The sequence below is a fragment of the Nasonia vitripennis genome (genome assembly GCF_009193385.2).
Source record: "Nasonia vitripennis strain AsymCx chromosome 2 unlocalized genomic scaffold, Nvit_psr_1.1 chr2_random0010, whole genome shotgun sequence".
Taxonomy (NCBI): Eukaryota; Metazoa; Arthropoda; class Insecta; order Hymenoptera; family Pteromalidae; genus Nasonia; species Nasonia vitripennis.
The window spans coordinates 2,874,735-2,901,616 of record NW_022279617.1 but is presented as its reverse complement, the minus strand read 5'-3'; the positions used below and the strand labels follow the sequence as shown (position 1 = coordinate 2,901,616).

The window sequence follows — 26,882 nt, the reverse complement described above, 5'->3', positions numbered from 1 at the left end:
TAAAATTCCCGTAAATGTGTGTAGGGAATTTCCGTGCAGTAAACATCTGTGTAGAATTTATCCGTGCAGTTATTTCCTGTGTAGAATTATTTTGTGTAGCGTGTAGGGTTATTTTTGTGTAGAGTTTGTACGGTGTCATATTATTGAATAAATAAACCTCAAGATTCAATAAATACGTTTCAACAATTATGACTATAGGATGCGATGTAAATTGCAACCTTGCAATTGTGTTATACTTACTTGAGCAAATATAGTATAGAAGAGCGTTTTTTGTGGGACTATTTGAAAGTAAGTGAAATGTATTGGTAATCTATCGAAATAGCCCTCATCCAGACAAATTTTCAAAGTGTCTTGTACCGCCTGGAGCCACGATGTAGAATCCAGGATATATCATTTATCTGAAAACCATTCACGTATTACGTAAATTCATAAAACTATTTTAATTGATGCAATATCTTTGAAAAGACAATTTTGGAATCTTCGATAAAACTGATCCATATATTTAATTTAAACAGTATTTTTGATTCTAATTAAATTTTTGAAGTTTTTCTGATATATATTAATGAACTGCTCGATGTTTGTTATTTCTGTATTTCTTATTACAGAGATTTGTATAGGTTATATAAATAAGATATATATCAACGCGATAATAATAAAAAAGAAATTGTACGTTCTCGACGGGGTCAGTCTTAACTTTATCGTGTATAGCTATATAAACATAAAACTCGTATATCGCTATGATCTTTTTTTCATAAATCTTGGTTCGCAAGCTACTAAATAGTCCATCGGTAAAATATTCGTATCTCTTTGAATATGAGCAACTGCCCTACAATAAGTCCTTTACAGCCCTACAAAGGAAATAGAGCTAAAAAATATCTTGTAGTTTTGCTTTCCATCATTCTGTAGAACTGTATAAGATGTATTACAGTGACGGTTAAACGCTTTTAAAAAAACATTCGGTGACAGTCGATTTCTTACACTTTTATTCTGGCCATTTGCGTCATATCTGATACATTTTGGTAATGTATGCCTTTCGAAGTAAATTTGATCTAGAAACAAAATGAGTCATTTCGCATGTTTCTTTCATTATAGCACTGGGTGGCATAAATCCGCATCTATGTCACGCCTATCCGTGGCATAAATAGTCCATTATTACACCGTGCTGATCGCCCTCGCTACGCTCGGGCGCTAACTGCACGTTGCAAAAATGGACTGTTTAGGCCAGCGTAGGCGTGACAGCGGATTTATGCTAGTCAGTGCTATAAAATAGTGTTCTATACTCGCGGCATAAATAACGTCCGATACGTTATTTATCGAGCGAGGGCGATCAGCACAATGCAAGTATGGACTATTTATGCCACGGATAGGCGTGACATAGATGCTGATTTATGCCACCCAGTGCTATAAACAAATTTATTTGAATTTGCATACAAATGGTTGATAGTTAGTGTCAATAAAAGTTAATGCTATACTACTATAAATTTCGCGCACACAACACTCTATTACACCTATAAGATAGTGTGTGAGACACCGGGAACAAACTGTACACATGAATACCCTCCACAAACGTATTTTCCTACACAAAACATTCCATACAGATATTTTCTACACGGGTATTCTCTATATTTTGTATTGTTTTACCACACGGCGGAACTCTACACAAGCGTATAATATATTGTTGTAACATAGTGAAATAATACAAAATCGGTGTAAAGAATATCCGTATAGAATGTTTTCGTGTAGAAAATAGTATATTGTGTACCGAGGGCGTAAAGTAGGCTTTTTTAGACCGAGGTGGAGATCGCAGTACGAGCAGTAGACGAGTATCCACATAAGGTCAAAATGTCACTTAGCCCTTGGTGCATACCATAGTTTTTATAACGCATGTATCAATTTCTGCGTTTTTTGTGTCTAGAAGCAGAACTAAGGTGACATTTTTTGATACGGCACCTCAAACTATTTAGTTATACATACACGGAACAAAATGGTTGGTAACAGTAACAAACCGCTTGGCAAAATACGCACCAACTATTTTTTTGGTTAACCTTACCGAGTACTAGGTAAGTATAATAAAATAATTGGTAGGTAAGTTACCTACTTTTTTGGTAACATTTATCAAGTTATAGGTAAGGTTAACCAAAAAAATAGTACATATGATACACACATATAGGTATACCTATATTTATATATGTGTTAGTAAATGTTTTAATCATTTTTATAAATTTTTAAAAAAGCGGACAAAAAATAGTACATTGCGATACGTGTTACTTTAATGGTTCTTTTTTACACAGCGTAGTTAGCACCCGAGCGTAGCAAGGGCGCTAAGCGCCGTGTAAAACTAAAATCCGCAAGTCGCGCTTATTTGTGACTAAAGCAGTCCTTATTTGCACCGTGAGCGCACGAGCGTAGCGAGTTTCGAGCATGCAAGAAGGAAATGGCCATTCCCTTCCAATACTCAAACTTAATTAAATCTTAAAATTGATTTTAAAATTTCTTTGTCTTATTCTGATGTCGCAGAGAAATACTCACTACTATAGTTTTGTGTTCTTGGAGTTTGTATACGATTCGACTTGGTGTTTTTGTAGACTTTCGATAGCTTGCAATTGATTTTGAAAATAATTATCAGAGACTTTCTGAAATCGTTTTAATTAATTAAAATTAGATTATGCATTGTTTAAGCTAGAATTTGTCAGAGTTTAAACTATTCCTTACTGTGTTTAAATAAAATGACTTTGTTACGTTTAAGTCGACCCATTTAGGGTATCGTTACATCAGAATGATACAATTTTTCTCGTAACCAAACGAATAATTGTGCGCACCTCAATTGTATCTGTTCAAAATGGACTTCAAATTAAGTGCTACCATACGCACCAATTTGTTTAACATCCGTTGCAACTGTAATACATTAATTTATTAATTCTAAGGTTTGAATCATTAGATTCAATAGTCTAGTATATAAAGGTATCTATTATATGATTACATAATCTTTTTTATCCTGCGGAAACTATTTCGACGCGTACTTTTTCACGACGCCGATCATCACAGCAGGTGCACAGGTAAACCTGTAAAGCGCTGAAAATTTTTAATTTATTATTAAGTAATTTCTTTAGTAACTGTATTGTAGAACACGAGGATTCCTGATTCATAGTATAATACCAGTATTCGAATGTGTTTTTGTAAAGCCTCTTTTTTAGCCATAGTGTCGTGCGCAAGAGTGCACGGATAAAAATTCTCTATGCTATAAATTTATTCTTTAGTTTACACTTAAGTTTCATTCCAGAATTGTATTCCTCTGATCAAAATATATAAATTTGAATATTTACCACTAGATTCTCATATTCCTTATGCATTCACTGGAGTGTATAATATATGAATATAAATATTTACTTTACTATAAATGAATGGTTCTTGGTAATAATAGTAAGTAATAGGTATAGGTTATATCTGAATCAAATAAATAATAATTATTAAACATAAATTTTTATTAAAATTAATTCATCACAAAAGTAGTTTGTCCTTGTGCGATGTCTTATAAATTATTTGATTAGATCAATTTTTCAAAAATACAATTAATAAACTTTGTGAATGACACAAGTAATAATTCACCATATGTATAAGAAGTACAAAATACATTAATCTTTTTGATGAATGAAAAGAGTATATACTATATATTAAATATCATCATTAACCGTACAAGTATTGAAAAATGCGACGTCAACAAAAGGCGTCAAAAATTTGTCGAAATTTGCAAGATCGACAGGAATAATTGATTGTTTACCCGTGGAGATTCAGACAAAAGCCTGATGGTTCTACATTATACATATATTTGTTTTTTAAACGAGAAGGCCACTTTTACTTAATACTGTACTTATTCTAACGTTTGTATATTTTAGTTAGAAAATGTGTCTCAAAAATATTTAAGCTTTTACCAACAATTGTCAACCAATAGTGTTGTAGCGTATTGTCTTATTGTGCTTCGAACCCATCCTCTACTAGTCTTTTTGTAGATGTAACAAAAATAGTTTAGTTTGTTCCATTTCCTCCAGCTGGCGGATCATCAGAACTGCTACTAGACACAGTTGAGGCTGAAATCAAAATAAATAAATGAAGGATTGATTCCCAAAACAAATTAAATGCATCCTAATCAAACGTACCAATGATAATGATCAATATGATTGCACAGATGACACCAATGATTATCATCATCTTAAGATTTTTCCACCAATATTTTCTCTTCAACTTTCCTGCTTGCTGTTCAAACTGAGCAGCTCCTATTTGCAAAGCATCTGCTCGGTTGTCAAGTTCTGACAATTTCTGATCTCTCTCCAATACTTTGTCGACGTTCACCCTCATTATTCCAACAACTTCATCTACCTTAGCTTGTGTTTGTTGTAATTTTTTGTTGGAAACAGTAGGCTGGTCATTGGATCTTGCTCCCAAATCTCCATCACCAGAATAACCACCACCGTCCATGTTTATTCTGTAATAAAAATTATATGAACATTACTTCAAATTATGAACAATATAAAAATTACATCATATCTATATTTCATGTAGCAGCAGAAAATAATTTTTTTAAATAATTCAACGGATTTCAGTGCACACGTTGCAGAGAAAGAAAGCTTATCGACACTTTGTTGATAAGAAGATAAAGAGGTCTAAATGGAGGTGAATAGAAATCGAAAATGTTAAGCAAGAAAACAAATTATCAAATTACATCAAGACCTTGACTGTTATGACTCAACTCTATTCAACTGTCCTAAGAAGCTTAATAAACCGTTAATGTGATGACGAGAATTTAAAAGAACACGCCCATAACCTTAAATTCTCGTACAGATACGATAAACTCTCGAACTTATGCGAGTATTCGAAAAAGGCTGGCATACAAAAATCACGAAAATATCAGTGACAGGCGTAAGATGTCGGCTGCCACGCGTAAAAAGTCAACGCAGTCGGCAACGATCATGTATACTTATGCATTCTCGCATAACGGTCTCGCGAAATACCTTTACTCCGTTGTCAGGCTTTGGCTTCGCTGAATCTACGAATACTCTGTCTTATTGTCTCAATTTCACTGCTATTCAAATCGGCAAATCTTGATCTAAAAAAGGATACGCAAGAAGTGATGGAATACTCACGATTTTCGTTTACCTCAGAGGAATACGACGGAACTACTTATACGAAGGAATTGTGCGTAATCAACGTCAGTTTATTTTCAGGATTCACCGATGACGAGTCGGTCGACGAGAGGCGCACTAACACAGCGGCGGACGATAGACACACTTATACGCGTCGTATAGAAGGAAATATAAGTACTAAGTAGGAACACTTGCTGACGAGTTGACGAGCCGCAGCAGCGCAGATCTTTCCTTTCCAATCTTTCCAGAGCGATTTAAAGATGGCGACACTATGCGTGACGTCACGCAGAGACCGCCGAGCTTACGGTGCACAACGTGTGTTCTTTTTTTTTCATACGGAAAATTAAGTAAAAAAATATTGCGTCGTTTTCAAGACCCGAGTATAACTTAAAAAAAATACAGGATTATTTCTTTGTTACTGTGAGTATTTGTAACACTGACTCTTTTTAATTACAGTTTGCTGTTGATTGTGCCTTAATAATACATGCAATGCATACAATGTCGGTATGTACATACAGCATGGTATGTACATACATGCATTAATGAAAATATTGATTTATTTATCTTATATCATCGTTGATTTTTCTGAATTTTAAGATTTCAAACATTTACTTTGGAACAAATTGTTAAAAAACAGAAGTATACAAATATTTGAACACTTAAGCAGCGGTTGTACGGTTCATGCAATTTAAAAAATTTGCCAGTGCCGCCATCTAACAAAAGTACTTGAAATTCATTATAGAAACATTTGCTTTTCACTCGGTAACGACAGAACGACGTAACGTAACCGGTATTTCAGAATTCTGTTATAATTAAAAAGTTAACTATAGACAATTTTAATACCTAATTAATTTTTATAAATCGCAACCGCGAGCACTAGTGAATAATTAGGTAATGATAAATTAATCGATCATATAACAGTTATGCTATATTATATTTTCGTGAAATAAAATTTGCTGATTTATTTATAATTATAATTCGCTTGATCATTTTTATGCTATTATTTTGCAGCTTTTTTAATTTATGATTTTACAAGATAATAGCTGATGGTATGAGTCTTGTAATGATATTTCTTGTGCGTATACGAATATATTTTATTAAAACCACTTGCGTGTATAAGGCAGTCCCAGGTAAAAAATGTATGACAATTGTTTTTTATTGTAAGTTGCAAATTTCTTATATGATTTGAAAAAATACAAACTTATTATGTATCTTTTGCAACGTTTAACCAAGCGATCATTTTGAAAAACATCAAAAGATTTTATGAAAAAGATACCGCAATATAGATTATCTTATTGTTATATTTATCAAAATACGAGTACCTTAACATACGTATAATTCGCTATAGCGGAGCATTGATTTTAGGTATTCATTATTTCTATTCATTGAAATAAATATGGATATATATTTTAAAGTGGTAGTTTTTCATTTGGAGTTACGACAAGTCCCATTAAATTAATATAATTTTCATATTCATGAAATATTAAGAATAATCATTTTTAGTTTAACAATGAGCGTGTTTTATTCATTTTGTAGAATAACTATATGCAAAGTGCATGGATTTGCATCCATCCCTGATACCCACCGTATTCGATAATTTATTCTTTAGCATGCATATTTATTAAATAAAAGACACACTCAACTGTCACCGGTTAAAAATTCTTTTTAATAAGTAAAAAACTACATACACAATGTTCCGGAAAATGTGGTCTTCCTTCACTATCGATTTCCAAGTATACAATTTCTCAGTCTGGTGAAATTCAATTCAATAGACCGGCAAAATTTCACCCTGTCATCAGATGTTCTTTCTCCATTTGATAAGGACGTTCGAGTCCTGTACATCTTTGCCGCACTTCATGATCGAAAAACTGCGATTTTATCTTTTTTCAGAGAAATTCAACAGTAAAGCATTGCATACACGACCTACGCAATTCCAGAGCGTCACGTATCTAATTCTCGCTCCTCTTCACATTATAACATCATTTAATAATCTATATAAATAACATGACGATGTTTCTTCTCTTGGGGGAAGATTTTCTAATATCTAAAGTTCCCTACTCCCAAAACGACAAAATCCTATAATTAAATCTGAATGCTCAATCTTAAAAATACCTTAATAAAAACAATAAAAAACCAATTTTTTTCCCGATATATTCTGGTATCGAAAAAAAAAATCAAAAGAATTCAAAAAAGCGAATCATTATTCAAGAACACCGCATTTTAACTACAAAACCCTCAAAACACTTTTCTAACATGTTTTTACTGCAGCAATTTCAAAATTAACCGTTACAATAAGCTTCCCTATGCAAGCAAAAGCACCGACCATCCTCAATTATAAGACAAGATTATAAAATCAACAAATTCTTGCGGATACACGACGCCTACGCAAAATCGGATAAACCACGCACCCAATTGTAAAACAGATTCCGTCTACCGAACCAGTTGCGCGCGACAAGTCGTAAAATCCGAGATTTCGCGTACCGCCCCCGCTGACCCAGAAAAGTCCATTCTATATTACCTATATACATACTAGTCGGCTGCAGCACGATTGCGCGTGCAATTTATCTTCCCCTTCCGCGTACTCAGCGGGAGCATCGATTTTACGCGCATCCGGCCGGAAAACCGATTGATTTCCGTCGCTATAATATCAGCCAAGACTAAAGCATAATACTGTAGAACTCGGAGCCCGCCTAACGAGCTAAACTTATACGTACACACATAGGAGAACGACCGCGTTATAAAATATCGTTCGGTTTCGACTCGCCCGCGGGCAGTGCATAGTCCATCGTTGTGTGTACATAGTCTCGTCGACCTGGAGCTCGTCGCCGTCGGCTGACTGAATAATGCATGCCGCGACGTGCGCTCGAGGCGGCGCGTAGGCGCTATAAGCTCGCTTGCGCCTCTTCCTGCCCTCTCGCTCTCCCTGTGTATCGATAATACCTCGCGGCGTCCCTCTCCTTTGACACCGGCGCACTGACGCCGATCGAAGCAGACAGAAGGAGAGGGAGAGAGAGAGAGAGAGAGAGAGAGAGAGAGAGAGAGAGAGAGAGAGAGGGAGGCTTATTAGGCTGCGCTTCCACCTATGTTCGCTCGCGCTTCTCGCTTCACCCCTCGACGGAGCTTCTCCTCGTTTTGTAAGCGCATCGCGAAGGAGATATCTCCGTGCTCGTATCGAAATCGTCGAACATGCCGACGTTGTCTCCGGAGCAGGTGATATGCAGTCGGGAACGCAAGGTGACGAGTGGAAAAGAAGCGACATACGAGGGTGCGCGCGCGCGCTCGAGAGGCTTTATCGACTCCGGCGCTGGAGCACGCTGCGCCCTACAGCTTGCGCGCGACCCGTCGAGAGAGCGGCGCCTACGCGACGTATCGCTTCGATCGCTCGAAGCGCTGGCTCGCTCGGCTCGTCTTTTTACCCTCTCTCTGTCTCCGTCCTCGTCAGTGCGTTGCGAGAAACTTCTGCGGCGAGTTCGTCCGAGCTACCTCCGCGTCGCGAGCTTTCACCCTCGAGTGTGTCCCATACGGCGGAGAGAGCGGGCGAGCTTCTCAGCGCGGGAGATTCGAATCCGTGCAAGCCTGTTCGAGATATCTCGCGGAGAAGGAGAGAGATAGAGAGCGAGTGAGAGGGGCGAAGTGGTGGCGCTCTCGGAAAATTTATCAATACCAGCGCACGCCTAGTAGTCGCAGGCGGCGGGCTCGCTCCTCCGGAAGTGCTGCTGCTGCTGCTGTTTGGTAGTGTTCCATTTTGTGTGAATCCAGGAGCTTTCGCCAGGACTGATCAGCCAACGAAGAGCGTCGATTAGCGCGGACAGCGGCGCGACAGCCCTTCATCATGTGAGTAGTAAATAATTAACGCTCGGCCTCCAAGTCAGCTCGTCGCTCTCCCTCTGATGTGTCTATGTGTGGATGTGTGAAAACTCGGGGCGGTATTGACGTGCGAGGAAGAGGCTCGTCCCTCCTTCTCTCGTTCGCCGTTATAATCCGAGGAAGATCCTTTTCTGACACCTATAGGCTGATCGGGTGCTCATTGAGCCTTCGACTGCAGACCAAGCTTGCGCGCACTCGGCCGTGTGTGTGTGTGTGTGTGTATACTGCGACTGTGCATGAACGTAGCCATTTATACTGGAACCTCGAGTCGCCCTTATGACCGCGCGGATTAACGTCGGTTTTAGAGCTACTGTCGCAGTTTCAGGATTTATTTTCCCGTGCGACACTCGCGTTGTCGAGCCTTCCCTGGCGCATCGCGTGCTTCGATTTATATTTCACCGAGAGTTCCTTACTGGGGCGGCACATGGCCGACTTGGCCTCAGTCAGCCGATAGCAGCACGTCTCTCGCTGAGAAAAAAAAATTCCACCAAACGATCGGCAGAATTCGTCGACACGAGCGAAGAGAAACAAAAAGTCGTTGCGCAACCGAGCGCAAATCGGCCGCAGATAAAACATGTATCTCGCACGAGGAAAAGCGTGCGCGCATTAATGCACGAGTGTACGAGCAAGCGAGCGGACATTGATGCCCAGTCACGTTGGGCGCGACGGACTGGGGAAAATCGAAGAGCGCCGCAGACTCGGAATTCAAAAGTATCTTTCTCTCGCTCGGCAGTGAGGGAGCAGAGATCGATCAATATAGGCGGGGGTTGCTCGCTCGCTCGCTTGCTCGGGGGGAAGGGGCCGCACTTAGCAGCGATAGACGGCGTGCGCGGAAAAGCTCGCAGGATTTTCCTCGGGATATTGTGTCGGACGCTATTCGAGTGGCCCTCGCGAAGAAGAAGACGGCGGCGGCGACGACGACGACGACGACGACGATGCATTTTAAGGCGCAATTTCCCCCCCAGCGCTTTCTCTCTCTCTCTCTCTCTCTCTCTCTCTCTCTCTCTCTCTCTCTCTCTCTCTCTCGCTCTGTCTCTGCCTCGCGCGCGCGAGGCGGCAATCGATTTCTCTTTGCGCGGGGTCGCAGCCAGTAGCAGGTACGTCACTGAATTCCCAATAAAGCGCAACAAAGCTCGACTCGACTCCTTTTAGCGCCGTTGCGGCTTCTTATTGTCGTCGTCGTTCTCCACGCCTGGCTTTGCTTGCGCTCGACATTAAGCTTGCAGAGCTGCCATTGAGTGTGTGCAGAACACATCCGAAGCGAGGTTCGCTCGTCATTTTTATCACGTCTCGGCTGGGAATGAGAAAAATCGATGAGGAAGCACGCGAGTTTCTCGTATACGCAGACACTTTTCTCTTTTTAAGTCGCCGAGAGAGAAAGAGAGAGCTAATGGAGAGCAGCGAGTAATTTTTATCTGCCGCGGCGCAGGTGTGCGGGTTATAATAGCAGCGGTGCGAGGTAGACCTTTCAGGATTAGCTCGTGTGATCGGTGGCTTTCGATTATGCTCGGGCTTTTCTGCCTGAAACAGGATATCAGGCGGGACAACGTAAAACGGCAAGGGAGATGATTTTTTATGGAAACTGCAGAGAGCTCGACTTACGCTCTCGTTTTTTATTAAAAGATCACGCGTGACGTAGGTAGCAGACTGATGAGACACTTTGAACTTTGACCTTCAAGGGGAGTTTGTTGGATGGAGGTTTATTTATAATTTTAATATAAATAGCAGGCAACAGAGGTACCTTGAAAACTGACAGTGAAACCAAATATTTGAGAGGGTGGGTGTCTTTTCGAGGATTCGATTAAAAATCGATTTTAATTTAATTTCGATAGTCGACTCGTTTTGCGAATCCGAATCTCGCCAGTTTGGCAATAGAAAATTCGAGTGTATCGAGTGTATTGGTTTCTGCTTTTTGAAATGCGCAAATCCTCGCGAATGAGAGTTGAATTTTTCAAACGAGCTTGAAAGCATTTCGCATATAGATATAGACTCGGCCAGCCACCGAAAGCAAGATATACAAATATTGGCCGTGTCAACGAAAATTGGATGCAAAATTTACGTAACCTTTTGCCTAACGCGATATATTATAGTTTACGTAAAATTGAATGAAAATAGTGCAATGATTCTATTAGCCGTTATTTACCCAGATCATGTTTAATTTAATTTATCGAACTTTATGGTTCGTGTGCGCTTCGCTCCCTTAAAATCACTCGCTTCATAACAGCTTTAAAGTGCAAAATTGTCGAGTTATGTAACCTGTGATTCTAAAATGCTGCTCGTGGTGAAAATATTGATTGATGTTATGTGCATCTGTCTGATTTCAATACCAATATTTATCACTTTTTTTTCGATTTCGTATACGTATAGTATAGACGTATAGTGATATCGAGTATTGAACAATGTAAAAACGAGAGTAATTATCGATCATCGCGAAGACTAGTGAATGAGCCCCAACCACGTGACTGGTCTGTTTGCATATTAAAAACAAGTTGTTACGTTGGCGAATCGCGGTTTCGAACAGCAATAGTTATTTATTGTAAACCATTTAGGCCTCGTGACATTTTAATCGCGTATTTGTGCACCTGACCACAGCTAAGTAGAATTAGTTGAAATCAAGTATTTAAAGCTCACCCTCACTAGCGAAGTGTAGACAGTTCTTTTTCAATTTTACAAAATGCCTGTCTAACTCTATTTTTGACGAATTTCGATCCAAATCGTCGCAGCAAGGCCAGTACAATACGTGCCTTGAATACACACACACACACACACACACACACAAGGGCGCATAGCAAAGAGAGTTCCGTTGGAGAGCCTGCTATGTACAAAGTTCTGAAAATGAATATCCGCCACGCGTCATGCCCGCATTTCTATATTTAGATAATCGATGGCGAACCGTATATTTGCACTGCGGATATTGTCAAACAAATACTTAAAAATTAACGAGGCTTCGCGGCTTACGACGTAGCTTGTCACGTCGACTGTGCGGTCGGTTTGTGGATTCGTCGTGATATTGCTTCGGAGTGGTGCGCTCGCTCCGTAAATTGAAGAGCGCGTCGCGTCCTTTAATTAAAAGGAAGGATCAATGATAAAAAGTTCTGCTTTGAGCGCGTGCGGGTAAATATTTATAAAAAATATTAGATTTCGTGAACTGGTCACACGACTATCCGAGTTCGAAAAATGAATGATTTCTATTCTGTTTGTCTAACACAATACATTAATCATCTGTTTACACACAGCCACACGGAAAAACGAGCTTTAACTATCTCCATCGCTCGAGGTTCGTCGCAAACTACAGCTACCTGCTCTAAGAGAGCTCATTAACATTAAAGACGAAGAGCTAACTTTTGCGCAACTTTCCGTTAAAAGATTAAACTTTTAACTCTTTCAACGCGTATATACAAGTGAATGCTTTGAAAACGCAACGAAATGCGCACAATTGTGCACAACGATTTTTTTCCAATCGACTAAGCAGATAGAAGGATGTCGAAAATTCTGAGACTCCGCCTTGCTCGCGCGCGTGCATAGGAGCAAACGACCGCCGTGTTCAGCCTCTGACAGTGTGCAGTGTGTATCATCATTGCAGGCCACAATAGGATTATACTGGTTTGCCCGGAAGCGATTCGCTTGCTCCTCCAGCAGCTCTAACGTTTTTTCTTTCCCCGACTATATAGTACCGGAATGATAATTTATATACGCATAATTACACGTAATATTCAATGCTTTTGCTTTTTCTTCGCCTACGCGTTTCTTTGACATTTTTATGCTGAGCAAATGAACCTACGCTCTCTGTGCTCTGCTGTTATTTTTGCACGCGCTCGGAAATTATCGTCAGGTGCGCTAAACGCACGGGACACGTAGCTCCATTTCATTATGGACTCGCTGTATATTCTATGCTGTTTTTGCAATTAGTTTAATGTAAAATTTTAATTGGCCATGCTGAAACTTTTGATGAATTTTTACTATAAAAGGAGTGAAAGTGATAACTATGTTGACGCCCTTTGTGCGAATTTCGTTAATTGATTTTTCTCAAATTTTCGCCCTCCGTTGATAATATTTCTCTCAGGGCAGCGTTTTTCAGTTTAATCATGACGCCACTGAAAGTTTCATCATTGACTAACTTTTACAAAAATTAATAAACTTAACTTTCCATTTTTAATAAGTATATTGAGGTTCGGTGCATATACGGCAAAAGTTCTAAACTTTCAAAATAATTGCATCTCACTCTTTTTATAGTGAAAAGTATGAGCCCCAAAACTTTTCTATCGATACCCTGAGTTTCAACGGCAGAGTCGTTTCATCTGATAACTTCCATGCGAGGGTAAAAAATTTAATATGCGATATGGTGCAGCATATAGTGCTGTCTGAATTGCAAGTAACGATATTGTAGATTCCAAGAACGATTTCATTATAGCTGAACCAGTCATCCATAAAATCGCTTCTGATTTCCAGGGCAACCGAGGGCGGACTTGCCCCTGATGCGGCCGGTGGCGCGGCTCCGGGCGCCCCGGGAGCCGACGGCATCGTCGGCGGCCCGAGGACGCCTCAGCAGGTCGCCGCCCAGAAGCGGTTGCAGCAAACGCAGGCCCAAGTCGACGAGGTCGTCGACATCATGAAGACGAACGTCGAGAAGGTCCTGGAGCGTGATCAGAAGCTCTCAGAACTCGACGATCGAGCTGGTGAGATACAATTAAAAATTTTAATTAATTAGGGATAATGGGAGAGCAAGGATGGTAGGGAAGATAATTCAGTCTTCTACATTGAATTATCTTATGTAAACGTTTCGAGATATAGAAGCGTACAAGAGAATTCAATGTCTTGCGAGTACAGCTGCTTCTCTATAATGATGTTTACACTGCAGTAAGCAAAGTGAATAGTTGCAAGTACACGCCACCTACGAAGCTTTACAGAAGCGGCTTAGAGATAGCTCCGAGCGGGAAAGTCGAAAAAAACGAGGTCAAAGTTCACGAAGCAATATGGATATACCAGCTCTCGAGAATTTTGTATCTATTTTAAAAACCGCGCGGCTGATCGATAATCTCTTCGCAATTTCTACGAATTACTTATTCTGACGTTTAAATATAATATCTCCTCGTACTTTATTCAGATAGTTTTCATAGTTAAAGGAATATACGTCATCCATTTTAAATACCTTAAGTATAGCATTTTTACTATGCTGTATGAGATTTTATATATTTCTGATAGTTGATCGAACATGACAGCTCTTTCATTTTGATTTATGAAAATTATCGCTACTCCTCCCATGCCCCTAAAAGTTTAAGTGTTGCAAAAATATATTTATTGATTCTATTATCGTGCGAGGTCGTTGCTAACACTTCTAATCAATAAAACGGAGGGCTTACTTGCACTCAATCGGCGTATCGTCATGCAGATATTTTGAACGCTTGATAACGTTCATTCAAATTAAAATAATAACAAATGTTAGCATTGGGATTTTCAACGCTCTGTATAAGCTAAAGGATTTTTATACAATAATTATAAGAAACAAATTTTAATGTTGAATTATATAATGATGAATATCGTATTACATTTTTTCTATATACCTTACAAAGAATAGTTCGCCTTGATACATTGAAGATAAAATAGAAAACAATAAAAAAAAAATGATCCTGGGCATTCGTCAATTACGTTAAAACACCATTAGTCCCGATTAATACCTTGGGCGGTTATTTTAAACAGTACCGTGTGTAAGAACTTTAAATGGCCAACGTTTTTCGGCTTGATCTCCAAAATGTCGAGTGCACTATCTATAAACTTATTCCAATAATAATTGTCAAATAGTGCTAAATAAAGAGCAGTATTTCGCTTCGTGTGTGCTTTTAAATCAAATTACTAGAATCTGAAGTAGTTTTATAGTTTTTACACTTGTAATTTATGCTGTTGAATACATGCACGTATATTTTACTTTACTTTCTCACAATTTTGTAAGTTTATAAATTTGAATCACGATTCACGCGCTTCTTTTGACCAAAAAAACCGTCAGAATTAAAGTAACAAGGTGTGCTCTCGACTCTGAAAGCAAGCTAATTTAATTCCTCTTCTCCCGTTCGCAGATGCACTCCAGCAAGGTGCGTCACAGTTCGAACAGCAAGCTGGAAAGCTAAAGAGGAAGTTCTGGCTACAAAACTTGAAGGTAATTTTGTTATTCTAGCATTTCTCATGATTGCTTTTTCAACTGTACCTAACCAATGTTTTTTCGTTTGTGCAAAGATGATGATAATTATGGGTGTCATCGGACTAATCGTGCTGGCCATCATTGTCGGTGAGTAACATCGCACATTATACATATACTTAAAAAAGCTACCTCTAATACTGTTACTGGCCATATAATTGTTCAATGTCAAGAACTCAATGTTATGTGTACGTCGATGTACCTCGCCGGACTTTTCACCGACGAATTGAGACATTCGCTCGAGTTTGACAATATAACTTATTATCGTTCATATCAATGGCAGGTGTTGCTGCTTGCGCCTTCAAGCTAGTTGACAAAGAGACAAAAAAAGTTCGACATAAATAGTTGTAACTCAGCAACGATACTTATGCGACAACGATATTTTTTCAGTATTTTGAACATATCAATGGAATATTTTGTATTTAGTATAATACTTTCAGTTTTAGTTCAGTTTTCAGGTAGAAAATTCTTTTAATGAATAAGCATATTTTGACATTCTCATTATCATAATATTATTTCAACTTTTGGTCAAATGGATTAACCCGATACTGGACGGTGATACTATAGACGTTTCTAAGATTCAATTCCATGCATTCGGATGAACTAGTTTTTCCTCTTGATATAATAGTAACATGAATCACAATTTCACGTATAAATTGATTTACATCTAAGAAATTAGCTATATGAAATAGGATTGTAAGTACACAACCCTTTTTAAAGCGTGAAAAAAATATTTACGAGGGAAAAGTACAAAATTAAAGTAAATAATTTGATATTTTTTTAGTGATACTTGGCAATAAAATCCTCAAATTAAGTGTTCTAAAACATGAATTACCTCTACTTACCCATTGTGGCACTCGGTGCAATGTTTTGTGAATTTATTCATGTCCGTAGGATTTTAATTAAACGAGTGGTTTTTTTAGGCTAATATTTTAGGAGGACACTTTGTACACTTGTAGTTTTGGTATGAATGCCTGGATTTTAATTTGAATGAGTAGAAAATGTTTGGCGATGAAAATACTGGATTTTTTCTTTTTTCCCGCTTATTATGCCACCTTTTTTCGTATAAAACATTTTCTAAACATTTAGATCAAATGTACAAAGTGTCCTCCTAAAATTTTAGCCCAAAAAAAACACTCGTTCACTTGAAATCCTACTGACAGTGAAAAAATTCACAAAACATTGCACCGAGTGCCACAATGAGTAAGTAGGGGTAATTCATGTTTTAGAACGGTAAATTCAAGGGTTTTATTACCAAGTATCACTAAAAAAATCAAATTATTTACTTTAATTTTGTACTTTACTCTCGTGAATCTTTTTTTCAGAGTTTGAAAGTGTTGTGTCCCCTTAACAATCATTATGCTTTAAATATAATTTTATATGTATCGAATATGCCACGTGTCGCAACGCAGTAGTAAATTTCAAAATTTAATGAGAAAAAAATGAATATATTAGCACACCGTTTCATTCGAATTGTACATAAAAAATAACAAATTTATCATTTTCTTCTGTATAAAATCTTATCTATTCAAAATGAACAGTCTCTAACGTGTGACTCTATGTTTCTCTTTTTCGTCTAGCAAACTTCATGTAGGCGCGCTGATTGGTGGAAGAGATTTGTGTGTGAGTGAGTCAGGTAGCAAACGCGACATTGTGTCTCTTTTTTTTACTGTGTAGGTTGTTACCTAACCTGTAATTTAAAGTCCTTTTAAAATGGATGTTAAATATTGTTAACTGTTTTTTTACTCTGTAACTTTTTTTCGATTTTTTTCTGTTAACCTCTTGTTTTAAAGGTCAGCATTCCTTAGGAATCACTGGATCGATGTTCCGTTGTATATTTTGTCTCTATCGTTTCTATACATATACATAGACTTGCTGATGTATTCTGTCGCTATCTGTCTCTGTATGAATCTGTGACACAAACTCTGATGAAGGAAATTCCTACATTCAAAACCATTTGTGTACTCAACATTTTTTTAGTTTCTTTTTTTTTATTTAAACTTTTATTTTATTTGTTTTTTTTTTTTTTTGAGTTGAGAGTATTTAGAACAAAACTGATTTTCGCGTGGTTTGGTATTCATTTAGAATAGCATGGTATTCTATTTTTATAGATTTGTAACATTAATCATAGATTTATACATTAGATCATAGAAATAAAATAAATAATTGACTCGATATTCTGTTTGTTTTTGAATTGGGAATTTTCATTGAGGGTTGAACTCGACCCCTCAGAGTAACAAAACTAATTTTTAAGCCGTGCTTGTTTGGTTGAAGGCAATCTCACTTTGAAAGCTTCGCCTTCTGTACAAACTGTCCATTGAGAGCTTTCACATATCATGAACAATGATGTAAAAACCATCAATAACCATCGTCGGTCACTTTAAAATTTATTATGAAAAGTTACATATTTTACATAGTTCTTACACCATTGGTTTCGATTCATAACTGTGTTCATAATAACTATACTAACCATTTTGCGTATTCATACTAACGAATTTTTAACATAATATAAACATTAAAAGTCGTACAAATATCAAATTTATATACTTGAAGGAAGGTATTACAATACAAGAAGTCTACGACAGATTCGATTACTCCTAAGCAAAGGAGATGAATCTTCTTAGATCATGGACTTCCGTATTTAATATACTTTTTCAACTGTAATACCGTAAATTGGTCAAAGAAACTTGCCATATTATACCAAATATCATATTGCGTCTCTAAAATTGCCTACGATGTTGTTATGTGTCTGTCTGTTTCTAATCGACTCCCGCCCTCTGTATTTTCTCCGAAGCTAGTCCCAGACGTTGTATTTCTGAAGCTTTTGGGCTGCTTTTTCATATGATACTATATGTATTATTTAAACTGAAGCAAAAAAAAATCATCGTCCAAAAGATCAGAAATTCAATAGTCAAAAAACACTACAAAACCCGAACTTTGTAACAACGCACAACACGATTGACAAGAAGATTTCACGGATGTATATCACCCTTAAGTTTTCTTTCCCCTATCGATCCAATACTTTAACTCCCGTTTACGAACCCTCAACTACTCTACTTAATACGGTAAGCTATGTACATGTTTTCTTTATACTCAAATACTCTACTCTCTTCTTTTTCTTATCTATTATGACTTTCTTCTTTCTTTGTCTCTCTGCAATCGAGATTTTTCAATCTATTGACTCATAGAAATCTCTTATTATGCTAATTAAAGAAAGAGAAAGTTTAAGCAATTATTTATTTCTATAATCTTATTATATGACAGCTGCAAGGCATATTTTCTCAGCTATTAGTCTATGTATGGTAAAAACTCAGAGAACGCATTAAATTTTATTCAGTGTTTTTTTCATACAACAATGATTGATTCTTAGTTGAGCAGACGAAAAGCAATCCTCTAGATCGTTAGAATATTTGTGTCGCCTCTATATAATAATCTATTTTGTAATAACAACCCTGAAAATTAAATCCACAATAGCTTATCACTAGATATAAAAAAATCAGCAGCAGTTTTAAGCAATCATTTTTCCATAAAGCATCTCTATGGCATGTAAACCTCAAATGTTCTTTCAATAACAGTTCCCCCTCAATTTTTGTATATACAAATAACTTTATTCCTATACTTACTGATAAACAAGATAGAAAATTTCAAACATGATGATACATACACCTCGACACAAATAACTGGGACGATCTTCGTGCTTAAAGCGCAGAGCTTCATTCTAACGTATACTCAATGTTTGCAAGTGTCTATCCAAGTATCGTGGGACTGCTACTAATTTGCATGGCTTATGAATTTCGAATTTAAAGATGCATGTTTATGATTATTAGATTAAAGAAATAGCGTAATGGAAATAACATAGAAATGCCTCGAATTCTTAATAGCTATGCTCTTAGTGAATCTTAACTTCTGAGTGTTTTTCTTTAAACGTTTTTCAACAACACTTTCTTTTTTCGCAGTTTAAAAAAGAAATAATTAGAATAGCATTGAAAACAGTTTACAGGAAAACACTTGAATTTTTGCTTTTGAAAAATAGTTGATTAGAAAATTTATACTCTCTAATCCATGTTTACCACCGATGAAGAAAGTCGCGTAATTGATCTGCAGCGTAACCCATTCGCGAGTTACACACAGACTTGGGTGACCTACTTTGCATGCTATTGGTTCTTAAGACCGCCTCAAACTGATGGACAAACAAAAATCCAAAATACGTGTCCGCGTTTTTCGCGCTATTCAAAAATCAGTCGATGCATGCCGTGCTACATTTCCAACTAACTCTAGTGAGAAACGCGTTTCGAAAATTTACAACCTGCTATACACATCGCGCTGTTATCCGATTGCTAATACACGTCCATCAGCGACACCAAGCTGTCGACAAAAGTCATCTAAAATCTGTGAAAATGCGTTATTTTCAGCGTGCTACACCGGGGGAAGCGACTCGGAATAATCACGAAATACGAACGTATTCGTGTTGTGAGAAAGTAAGAGACAGAGCGAAAGAGAGGGAGGACAGAAAGACAAACACGCGAGTTTAAGTATAACAGACAGAGAGAAGAGGCCGTAATAAGCGAAGCGAGATCTTGCGCAGGTTTCGCGCGTAACGACAAAGGCCGATCCCCCTCGTCCTTCGTTCTACTACCATCGCACACACAGACACACAGCTGGGGGATGGGCTTTCGTCGAAGCCCGATGACGATGACGATGACGATGATAATGGTGATGCATCGCTGGAGAGAAAGAGATCAGACGGTCTGTTTTTGCCTCCCTCTCGCGAACTCGTCCGTTCTCGCGATTCTTCCATGGCTGCAGCGTTGTCCATCGCGTTCGCGATCCTCCGGTCGGCGAGATGTGAGAAGGAACAGATGGATTGGAACAAAACAAAGATAAAATTTTAAATTCATTTCGACGATAATAAAGTTTTTTGAAGCTTATTTCCACCTTCAAAGTTTTAACACCGAATCAGCTTCCTTGGAGCGTCGACGAGAGAAATTGTATCTACGACTGAGCTACTTACTCGCTGCTCAAGGCTTATTATATCCTTATCCGCGATGTTCGAGGCGATCGAATGAAGAAGAATGTCACGCGATATCGAAGGAGGCTAATTCGTCCGTCACGCATATCCGCAATACATAACTAATTAATTAAGTCTTGAAAAAATTATCTACCGATGTTAAATATATACATACATGTTAATAATATACATATAAATATAACTAAAAAAAAATTTGATGCTAATTATATCCTTGACAAACAAAAACCACAATAACTAATGAAATAATAATGATTATTATTAGTGAATTAAACGAGAAAAAACTGCGTTTTATTAGATAATTTTCAATGTGTACAAATGAGGTGCAAAGATCTTAAGATATAATATGTTTCCTCGTGTGGCACGTCGATCGAGTCCATCAGAGGTATAATGCATTATTTTCTTTTCCAGTCAAAAGTCATTTGATATAAGCTTAAATAGCGAATCGTGCAGCAAATTATAAAAATAATAATAATAATAACGTAAACATCAACCACAAATAGATACCGGCTCTCATCACCATTGAATGAAAAAAGAAAAAAAAATAGAAAACCGTAAGCAAATGCGTTTTACGAGTTCTGTGTGCATTTTTAGCGAAAAGCGACATCGGACACAAGAAAATGCCTCTGTTATACTGTGTCGAGTCCATTGCATGGGCGAATATGCGGCGTGCTTATGTGTTTTGCGACTTAAAATTAAAGGAAATTATAATGAAAAATGGCGAGCTTGAAATTGTCGGTGCACGAGAACGAGAGTAGGTTGGAGCTTATTGTTGTTGTGGAAAAATCGGCGACGAGAGGGACGAGCATACAATACTGAACTTGTTCGTTTAGTAAGAAATTCGAAGCGGTTGAATGATATGTTCAGTACATGTAAATTAGGAACAAAAAAAAAAGAATAAATCAGAAAATCTTGTCTGAAGTATCATAGTTTACGGATGAACTCCCTTTCGGAGTGATTGTCTCGTGCGATAATCGCGCCTATACATATATGACTCAAACGAACATTACATCCTTTCTTTTTTTCGTCAAAAATCGTATGTGCGTAGTACACAATAAGCCAGTTTCCATTGGAGAGAAATAAAACCGAAACAAACGAATACAAGTCCGTGCATTAAATGAATAAAGTGAAATAAAGAAAAGTATTGGAGAAGTGTATCCCACTACTTATAATATAATTGACATTTCCCGCGATAGAGAGAAGATTTTTTTGCTGCTTAAAACAAGTTTCGTATAGCACAAAGTGACATTTTCTTTTTTTTTCGAGTTTTCTGTTTGCCTTACAATTTTTGTTTCGGTGTATCAGTATAGCTGATTGTTGTAAAGTTACTAACCTAACGTTGAGACGAAATAAGTCACATCACGATTCTGTTATTGTTAACAATTGATGGCCGGGACCACCTAAAAATTGATAGTTATATTATTCGCTGTTGTTCAGTACAAAGCATCACAATTATTCTCCTCAATCCTGAATCATAAAGTACCGAATATGTGAAAATAAAATTTACTTATGTATAAGACTTCATAAGATTGCGATTTATTATGATATGTTGTTGTTCACACGATATGCCAAACACAAATTGCAATCTGTAATGTGTGAGACTTATTATTTGTAGGCGCTCGAAGCATTTCTTTTGCGTTTTTGGTTATTATTATTATCTTTTATGTTACCCTTCATTATTTTTAATTTAATTATACAAGAAACTGTTATTGTTACGTTTATACACTTATTATCATTGCCATGGTCCACAAATATATGCTGTTTCAAAAAATAAATTGAATGAAATTCTAAAGACGTATAGCAGCAATGTTTTAAATTTCAAGGATTACTTTTTCTTATTTTCTTGCGTTTTTAATTGGTAAAAATTTTACTCTCTTTGTTTGCCACTTAATTGAAAAGACTAAAAAACTATTAATTGATCAATATTCGACGTCGATCGAGATGGAAGGCAATAATTAGTATTCGAGAGTCGTAGTCGAATTCATCGAATAATAGGTAAGAATATCGCCAATTCTGAATGTGCACGATACTATAATATTTATCTTAGGCATGTTTCTATCTCTATATCTCTATACCATTTTTAATATAATCTTACCTTTATAGACATATAGCTGTACACAAAATATCCATAGCGATTTAACAATCTTACAATAAAATGACTACTTTGAACATGTACGTAACATAAGTGCCGCTTCACAGACGCGAAAATTGCAGAAATCAATACAGGCGTCAAAAGTGTTACCATAGGCAAAAAGAGAGTTCTTTGCACCTACTGCGTTCGTAGTAATACCGTCCACACTCGGTCAAAGAAAGGCTCACTTCTTGCTTTTTGTATAGGACAGTTTCCTGTAAACTACACATACTGTAATTTACACATCAGTCAATGCACACATACTTTTCAGATTTTTTAAACCTTATATTTTTGAAACTTATTCGGTCTTATACAATATCTGTCGGGTTCAACAGTTCAAAAAGGTTTGCGACAGGCACATAACATATCTATACATGAGACATTTATGTATCTCACAAAACTTCTCAGAGTTAATTTAATTGACTAAGTAAAATTTTAGGTTTTCGTTCATTATTTGAAAGACGAATTTCCATGTTATTTGGTGTTTGTACCTATACATTGTGGGGTAATCTGTATATATAATAATAGGAAACATAATAACACTGATATTATTTTCCAACAGAGTTTATATACTTTATTTCATGTATGTATTCTATTTCGTTTATGTTATAACGTTGTGCACCAATTTCTCACCGTATCCACTCTGGTGAAGAAGTATTTCTCTACTAACTTTCATTTATTTACTTTCTGTAATCTATTTGGGAATTGTACTTGCTCATTTGAATTGCTTCAGTTATTGAGCGTGATAGTTATATAATCGGAAATAATATCCCCAAAATCAAATATATTTTACCAATTCTTAATCAAACCTTTTCTCATTTACGGTTAAAATTCACGATCACTCAGACAAACTCAATCTGCTTGATATTTCCATCAATTCCTGAATTCATTACTCGCCGGACTGTTTTTGTTATAAGATCTTTACACGATAATTTTATTTCCCAGACAACTTGCAACTCAGACGTATCCATTATAACACAGAATAACATGTCAAGTACACGCATCGTTTCACTCGAGCAAACCAATACTCCCTCGCAGCATCACAACAGGCGTAAAAAAAATTAGTCCATTAACCCCAGGGTGCGGTATACCCTCAATAACCGAAGCAATGACCACAGTCGAGTCAATAACTGTATACATACGTATGTGTATGTATCTTTGATCCCCTTGTACTACAGTAAACATGTATACCACTTTGTATATTCATCTATATCGAGGTACCTAGTGCTAATCCGTCGTTTAATTTCCACAGCAAAGTTCATGCCGGAGACGCCGGCTGCCCCGCCTCCGCCGATCTACCAGTATCCGCCGCCCGGACCACCGCCTGCCGCTCCCCCTGCCGGCGGTGCCCCGGGAGGGTCTCAGTCCGCCCCGGCAGCCTTCGTCGGGCCCGCGAGTCTGCTACTCTAGGCCCGCGCCTAAGCTCCGCTCCGAGCCCAGCAGCAACATCTATGAATCTCTCCACTTCTACTTTCCGCTGCTGCCACGACAACTCAGCTCGCGAGCAACAACAACACTATGCTATCACACTACTCCACTACACCACGATTGTACTTACTCGACCGAGCGCTCTTCTAGTTTAATTGACGACACTCCTGGGCCCTGCTTCGGTACGCTGCTTCTTTTTCGATGAGGACGTGCGGGATATAGCAAGAGAACGCGTTTATAGGGGGAGTATGAGGAGAATCGGTGGCCGTCGCCGCCGAGGGAATCCCTGTCGGTGGTGGGATTCCCTCAGGCGGCAGTTCGTTTGTTCCGTTATCGGCTGATTACGAGCCGAGCCAATCTTCCAGTTCGAGAGAGACAAGGCAAGGAGCTGTGCCCGCTGCTCAACTGTGGACGTCAGACCAGGGGCTCAGCTTGTATGTGCCGCCGGATGCGAGATGCAACGCGCGAGAACGCGACGCGCGCACGCACAGGGTTGGTTCGCTTTGGTCGGATTCTTAGCTGGCAAAGGAGTCGTCCAACGCCTGCTAACCCCAGCGCCGGCGCTGTTCCCTCGCGCGGTCGGATCTTTCCGCGCGGATATTCCCGTTCGCGCAGAGAACGTCGGAGACTCGACGTCGAGGAGCCGACGTTTTCAGTTATTTGGTAACACTGGCACCGGAAAATAAACAAAAGAAAAAGCCTGGAAGCTTACGGCGATTATTGCGCCCCCGCGAGATACGGGGGCTCTCCGGTGTTCATTTTATTTGTCACGCTCCCGGACGCCGAGCGACGATGCTGCGTGGAAACGAAAGGCAAGACGTTTCCAGCACGACAACTTTGCGTGGATCGCGATAACGTAGAGGCGATCCCTGCGTTCGAGCGGCTTGCTCGGGCAAACTGTGCGGGCCGATACACCTTGGTTTGAGTGTAGTCACAAATTCAAATCAATGTCATTCCGTGCGTTATGGTGATCAATACAAAGCGTTCTCAGCGAGAGCTGTATAGGACTTCTTTGTTTTTCGACAACGGTTTTCGAGACCGAGTAAACTATATAGAGTAATAGGACGGGGACAATAGTGCTGAGAACGCTAATCAAGTAATATATCAATCGTAGGATCTGTCGGCTTTCTAGGACAGTAGTTGGAGTAAAATATAATAATAATAGCGGTCCCCGTCGAGAAGGGATTGTATATGTAAAATACTGAGTTGTTTGAAGTAAGTAGATGAACAACTGGTAGTTCGTTAGGAAAGGATTTTATGTATCCAATCGTAATATTCACGTGCGTCCTGTACTGTCTGCGGAAGCTCTCGCACGGGGATCACTGGCAGATTCTCGCGATTTCGATCGAACTGGAAGATACGCTCGCTCATGCTGCGCAAGAAATACAACGAGTTTAACGTTTGTTCTTTTCCAACGTTTATTTCAATGCTCTGGGATATATCATCGAAGTGAGTACGGAGATGCGTATCTAATCAGAAATGAATATACATCATACTTGAGAGAGTTTTAAAGAAAAATATATAACAATAAGCTTGATGATGCCGTATATCGTAATAAGATTTCTTAAGAAAATCGTAGTTTGCCCCTGTATTATTTGAAGGTATATTTCTGCTATTCCGTTGGTGATTTTACATCCTAATGGAGATCAATGGAATTCAATCTTAAAGGATAGAGGAACTACCGTACTATCAATTTTTAAAAATACTAGCTTAAACGATAAAATACATGAAATAAGGAAACTTTAATCTCATTACGTTATTGAAAGTATAAGTACACGAGGTCTATACTTAGTCATATAATACTGGCAAAAAATTGCGTGACGATTATAATAAAAATTATTTATCACAGTCTTCTTGTAATACACGATATTTTCAATCTTTAAAATCTTTCTCCTTATTCAAAATATCAATGATAATTCGAAAATGCATTTTTACTCTTTATAGAACTAGCGATAACGTACTTTATTTAATTTTTCATCCAAACCAATCTCAAGTTTTATTTGGAGTTTATATAATGCATTATAAAACCACTCTGTACTCAATATAATATTAAGAAATCTTAAAAATAAAGATTACAAAAGAATCTTTGTTACTAAAGTGCATATACATGGATATACGCAATAAACGTATATGTAAATAATAAACGAAAAAACTGATATCGACATAGGTAAATCAATACGCATTGTCGGTCAACAATAAAATCGTATGTTCAAAACAAAGCATTTGAAAGGAAGAGCGAGGGTGCTAGTTTTTAAGGCAAAAGGATTAACACACTACATTATATAACAGTAGGAAATCTTTGTTACTTCACTTAAACTAGACATTTGATTAAAAAATTTAATTAGTAAACCATCAAAGTAAAAATCAAGTATCCATAGACGCAGAACTACCGCTTTGAAATAGTATTTTTAAAAGATAAAATTATCCTACTTGAGTAGCCATAACCAGCCATACTATTATATAATATAAAATAAGGGGAAATTTGTTGCACCAGCAATAATTATTCAACACTCTAAGAACATCTTTTAAAGTCAAAGGGCATATTTTTCAATTCAAATAAAAAAAGGTTTATTGTAAGTAGTCAACAATAACAATACTATATCAAACTTTTTAAATATACATTTATTATTATTGTAAATGATACTGCTTTTATTTTAAACTATGGCATTAAAAGGCTCGTAAACGTAAAATGAGAATAATTATTTAATAAATTTAATAGGCCTATGCGAGTAAAAAAATAGTCAATTTACTATAACCTTATATATAATCATCGCTATTTGTTGAAATGTAAAAGTTTCTCCGTCGTAATTCAACTGGCCGTCGATTGTCGCAAATTCAAGAGAGTTGTAAGCTAAAAATAACTATAACAAATGTTATCCTTAAATTGATAGTTTATATGAAAGAACATCAATTTTGATGCATGCTGTGTCGTTCCTTGCTGGGGGGACGGTGAATGCTAAGAAAAATTGAGCTGCCCGTAAAATCATTATTGTATACCTATATGAAAATAAACAATACCCAAAAGAAATAAATGCTTTGAATATTGTTTTTATCTATGATCTTCATACAACAGTTATTCCATAAAAATCTGCTTTTTATTAT

General features: G+C 37.6%; 2 protein-coding genes across 11 annotated transcripts; one reads left to right on the top strand and one right to left on the bottom strand.

Moving 5' to 3' along the window:
* Nucleotides 1-3,461: 3,461 nt before the first annotated feature.
* On the bottom strand, nucleotides 3,462-8,108 carry LOC100119212 (vesicle-associated membrane protein 2). Of its 4 annotated transcripts, none has more exons than XM_016983097.3 (3): nucleotides 5,007-8,108; nucleotides 4,155-4,480; nucleotides 3,462-4,085 (listed from the first exon to the last, which is right to left on the bottom strand). In XM_016983097.3, the coding sequence occupies exons 2-3, from the start codon at nucleotides 4,471-4,473 to the stop codon at nucleotides 4,024-4,026; spliced, it is 381 nt and encodes a 126-aa protein (XP_016838586.1). In that variant the 5' UTR covers nucleotides 4,474-4,480; nucleotides 5,007-8,108; the 3' UTR covers nucleotides 3,462-4,023. The 4 variants fall into 4 exon arrangements, with proteins under 4 accessions (XP_016838586.1, XP_008211112.1, XP_001600600.1 ...); XM_008212890.4 differs by having other exon boundaries at nucleotides 5,139-8,108; XM_001600550.6 differs by having other exon boundaries at nucleotides 5,152-8,108.
* Nucleotides 8,109-8,470: 362 nt separating this feature from the next.
* Nucleotides 8,471-26,821, top strand: LOC100121081 (vesicle-associated membrane protein 2). Of its 7 annotated transcripts, none has more exons than XM_003427409.5 (6): nucleotides 8,505-8,972; nucleotides 13,455-13,681; nucleotides 15,077-15,156; nucleotides 15,234-15,285; nucleotides 16,776-16,831; nucleotides 19,608-21,745. In XM_003427409.5, coding segments are annotated over exons 1-5 (375 nt in total). In that variant the 5' UTR covers nucleotides 8,505-8,970; the 3' UTR covers nucleotides 16,790-16,831; nucleotides 19,608-21,745. The 7 variants fall into 7 exon arrangements, 6 of the variants coding, with proteins under 6 accessions (XP_001604664.2, XP_003427457.1, XP_008211110.1 ...); XM_008212888.4 differs by having other exon boundaries at nucleotides 8,579-8,972; nucleotides 16,776-16,818; XM_031925520.2 differs by lacking the exon at nucleotides 19,608-21,745 and adding an exon at nucleotides 23,605-26,805 and having other exon boundaries at nucleotides 8,582-8,972; nucleotides 16,776-16,818.
* Nucleotides 26,822-26,882: the final 61 nt, after the last annotated feature.

Coding starts and splice junctions, on each gene's coding strand:
- LOC100119212 (XM_016983097.3), bottom strand. CDS start 4,473: ATGGACGGTGGTGGTTATTCTGGTGATGGAGATTTGGGAGCAAGATCC. Junction 4,086..4,154: donor CATATTGATCATTATCATTG/GTACGTTTGATT, acceptor TTTTGATTTCAG/CCTCAACTGTGTCTAGTAGC.
- LOC100121081 (XM_008212887.4), top strand. Junction 13,682..15,076: donor AGAACTCGACGATCGAGCTG/GTGAGATACAAT, acceptor TCCCGTTCGCAG/ATGCACTCCAGCAAGGTGCG. Junction 15,286..23,604: donor CGTGCTGGCCATCATTGTCG/GTGAGTAACATC, acceptor TAATTTCCACAG/CAAAGTTCATGCCGGAGACG.